The sequence below is a fragment of the Triticum aestivum genome, chromosome 4A (genome assembly GCF_018294505.1).
Source record: "Triticum aestivum cultivar Chinese Spring chromosome 4A, IWGSC CS RefSeq v2.1, whole genome shotgun sequence".
NCBI lineage: Eukaryota > Viridiplantae > Streptophyta > Magnoliopsida > Poales > Poaceae > Triticum > Triticum aestivum.
This window is the reverse complement of record NC_057803.1, coordinates 619,033,310-619,036,657: the sequence shown is the minus strand read 5'-3', so window position 1 is coordinate 619,036,657 and position 3,348 is coordinate 619,033,310. Positions and strand designations below refer to the sequence as shown.

General features: G+C 49.7%; 1 protein-coding gene across 1 annotated transcript; it reads left to right on the top strand.

Annotated features, from left to right (window-relative positions):
* The first annotated feature begins 344 nt into the window (after positions 1-344).
* Positions 345-1,664, top strand: LOC123087633 (CRIB domain-containing protein RIC4). The gene is made up of 2 exons (XM_044509675.1): positions 345-623; positions 726-1,664. Exons 1-2 carry the CDS (start codon positions 455-457, stop codon positions 1,058-1,060), a joined length of 504 nt encoding a protein of 167 aa, XP_044365610.1. The 5' UTR covers positions 345-454; the 3' UTR covers positions 1,061-1,664.
* Positions 1,665-3,348: the final 1,684 nt, after the last annotated feature.

Below are 3,348 nucleotides of genomic sequence, written 5' to 3'. Positions count from 1 at the left end.
CGTGCTGCATCCACTAGAGATACGATGGCGCCAAATCAAGCTCACCCAGCACCCTTTTGAAAGGAATTTTAACGCAACTGATGTGCACGTCCCAGCCCCAGCACCAGCAGGCAGCAACAAGAGAAAGGAAACCACGCGAGAGAAAAGCAATTACTCCACCATGCTACCAAAACTAACCTATTTGATGATGCCTCTCTCTCTCTCTCTCTCTCTCTCTCTCTCTCTCTCTCTCTCTCTCTCTCTCTCTCTCTCTCTCTCTCTCTCTGCTTTCTGTCTTTCTCTCTCACCAAACCTTGCCTTGCTTTCCCTCTTTTGCTCTCCTCCCGTGGGCCGTGGCTATAAGACACGCCGAGCCAAGAACGCAACTCCATTCTACATCTTTCTTTCTTTCTCCTCCTCGTCAAACCCTCTGTGCCCTCCGTAGTGTTCGTATCAATCTCCAGCTCCGGCTCCGATGAAGGTCCGACGCGGCGGCGCCGGCTTCCCCTTCTCCATCGGCTGCATGTCGCAGTCCGCCGTAGCCGTCGCTGACCCGCTCCACAAGAAGTCGCAGCCGCCACAGCCAGGAAAGCAGGCCGACAACCCCTCCTCCACCACCACAACCATGGCGGCCACCACACAGGGTAAGTAACTAGTCTCTGAGCATACATAATTCGTATCACGATCCGCTGCCACAGGCACTACATACGTACTAACAGCAGCAACCAATCGGTGGTCCATTTCAGACAGAGGCGCCGGAGAAGAAAGCGGCGAGGACAAGGCCAAGGCCGCGGCGGCGTCCGGGATCGTCACGGCGGGGGTGCAGCGGCTGCTCAAGGGAATCAAGACCTTCTTCGCGGCGTACGACAGTGAGGAAGAAGATGAAGAGGAGAGGGAGATCGTGATCGGGTACCCCACGGACGTGCAGCACGTCGGGCACATCGGCTGGGACGGGATCAACAAGGTGGGCGGCATGGGCGTGGGCATGGTCGGCGCCTTCTCCCTGCCATCCTCCCTCTCCCTCCGCCAGCTCGACATCGCCATGGACCCCGGCGCCGCCACCACCACCTGCATCAACTGATCCATAATTCTCCATTGCCATGCATCGTAATCTACCTCACTCAGCTCGAGCGACCAACCGCTCTGCCCAAGACTGACTGAGGCCCAAGACTGTGTAGCACCCAGCCAGCCAGAGAAGCCCAAGATGGAGACGGAGGCCGACGGAGTGAGCTTTGCTGTAGACCGGTGTGTGACAAGGCGACACTTGTGTTGTGAGAGCAGGCATGGGCATGGCTGGCAGCTGTAGATAGTGTCGATCCGGACGAGTGCCGTCGTCGCCGGAGAAGAAGAGAATATATTCGTGGCTGTACGTACTCGCCGTGACACCCTCGATCCTGCAACAGTGGGGTCACCAGCTATCCTTGCTGATGCTGCACAATTATGATCTGGTTGGTGAGACGCACACAAAATCTGCTGCTGCTTCTTGTTCCCAGAGTTGGCACGTTACCTTTGACCTGTGCTTGTGTATATAACTCTCCTTTTAGTCTTAGATAGATGATGAATTGATGATGGTGTTTTGGTGAGGTTTGTAACAAATTGGTGTTCGCGTCGCCGCATGGTTCTCCGTCCATTCACAAATATAAGATGTTTTGGATATTTCAATATAAACTATATACGAACTGAAATGAGTGAACAAACATACTATCTTCGGAACCCTTTTTGTGACTAAATTTATATTAAGAAATACCAACATCAACAGTAGCAAATATAAATACTATGAAACCACATTTCATAATGAATCTAACAATATTGATTTGACATCGTGAATGTTATTACTTTTTTTTATAGAAGTTGGGTCAAAGTATAGATAGTTTGACTTCGGATAAAACTTATATGCAAATTAAAAAGGACCCGAGGGAGTAAGTTGAGGTCTGGCAAAGTGTGGCAAGTTGTGGCTTGAAACCAAACAGCCCCTAAGTCACCAACGCCAAGAAGTATCGAGCACTGCAAACCGTCTGATTGGAGATGATCATTGACACGGCAGTTGGCCACTAAGAAACGGTAAGTGCGTGCGAGTGAAGAGTAAAAATGTTTGTTTCTTAGAAATTATTCAGAGTTTGAAGTTTCACGCCCGACATTAGGGCAGTAACACCGTCTCATGCATAGAGGTGTAATTGAGAAGAGAAAAAAAATCATCCTTCAAATAGTTTTTCTATTTGCAGACAATTTATGCGCCGCATAGTAGTACCATATAACTTGAGGCCTTGGCCGACATGTCTTATGAATTTTGATCTACTCCCTCCGTCATACCCCACAATGTAAGACGTTTTTGCAAGCGGCGGAGGGAGTACTTTCCTCACGCAAAGGACGTGATAAAACGCATCACGGACATCATGAAGTGTTGCAGCATATATGTGGATGTTTTCGCAAAAGGAAAAAAACCATATATGTGGATGGATGGAAGTGGAAGTGTGTACTTGAAACGGCTCCTGTGGCTTGCGTGTCTGCGCACACGCACACACAATGGAAGCAAGGAAGAAAGGAGGGAGGAAGGAAGTGGTGGCGGTGGTTACTCACTGAATGTCATGTCACCCGTGCAACGCAACACAATGATGGGGGTGGTGGTGTATGCAATGTACGTGTTGATCCCCCACCACAACCACCACTGCAGCGTGCGTGCGTGCGTGCAGACAATATAGGGAAATCGTTGTTGTTGTTGTTGCTGCTGCTGCTGACGACGTACACATCAAGCTTAATGGTGTGTGGCCTCTTCTCAAGCATCGTGCTCCTGCGACGTACAAGCGCAAGATCAACCATCCTGGTGGGCCGGCCCTGGACCTGTGCACGGTGGAGCGCGTGCGTGATGGGCACCACATAGACCATCCATAATGATGCACTAATGATCATCGGTGGTGCTGGCGTTGGATAGATAGATAGTAGATAGGTTTATCATCCTCCACTCCACCACAAAATCAAAGACTCTAGTACTAGTGCACTAGTGCAAGTTTGTGGGGGTGTGGCGTTGACGGCCGGCTTCAGTTCAGTTCAGGGCTCGTACATGCCGGCAATCGGCGTCGGCGCATGCAGGTGCAAATGCAGCGACCAACTCTGCTTCACCTCATCACATACTACATGTTGCTCAATTCGGCAAAATACGCTGCACCATGTCCATGTGTGTCCCAGGACCAGGTGCCGTGCGGTGCGGTCGCTCGTTAGGTTGGTTGTAATGGGAGTATCATATACTAGTAGTATATCATATTACCACCATAATGCATAGTATCATAAGTTAATATCTTATATTGTCTTATTAATTGCCATACATGACACAAAGTAACACAACATTTAATATGATACGGTATCATGATATGA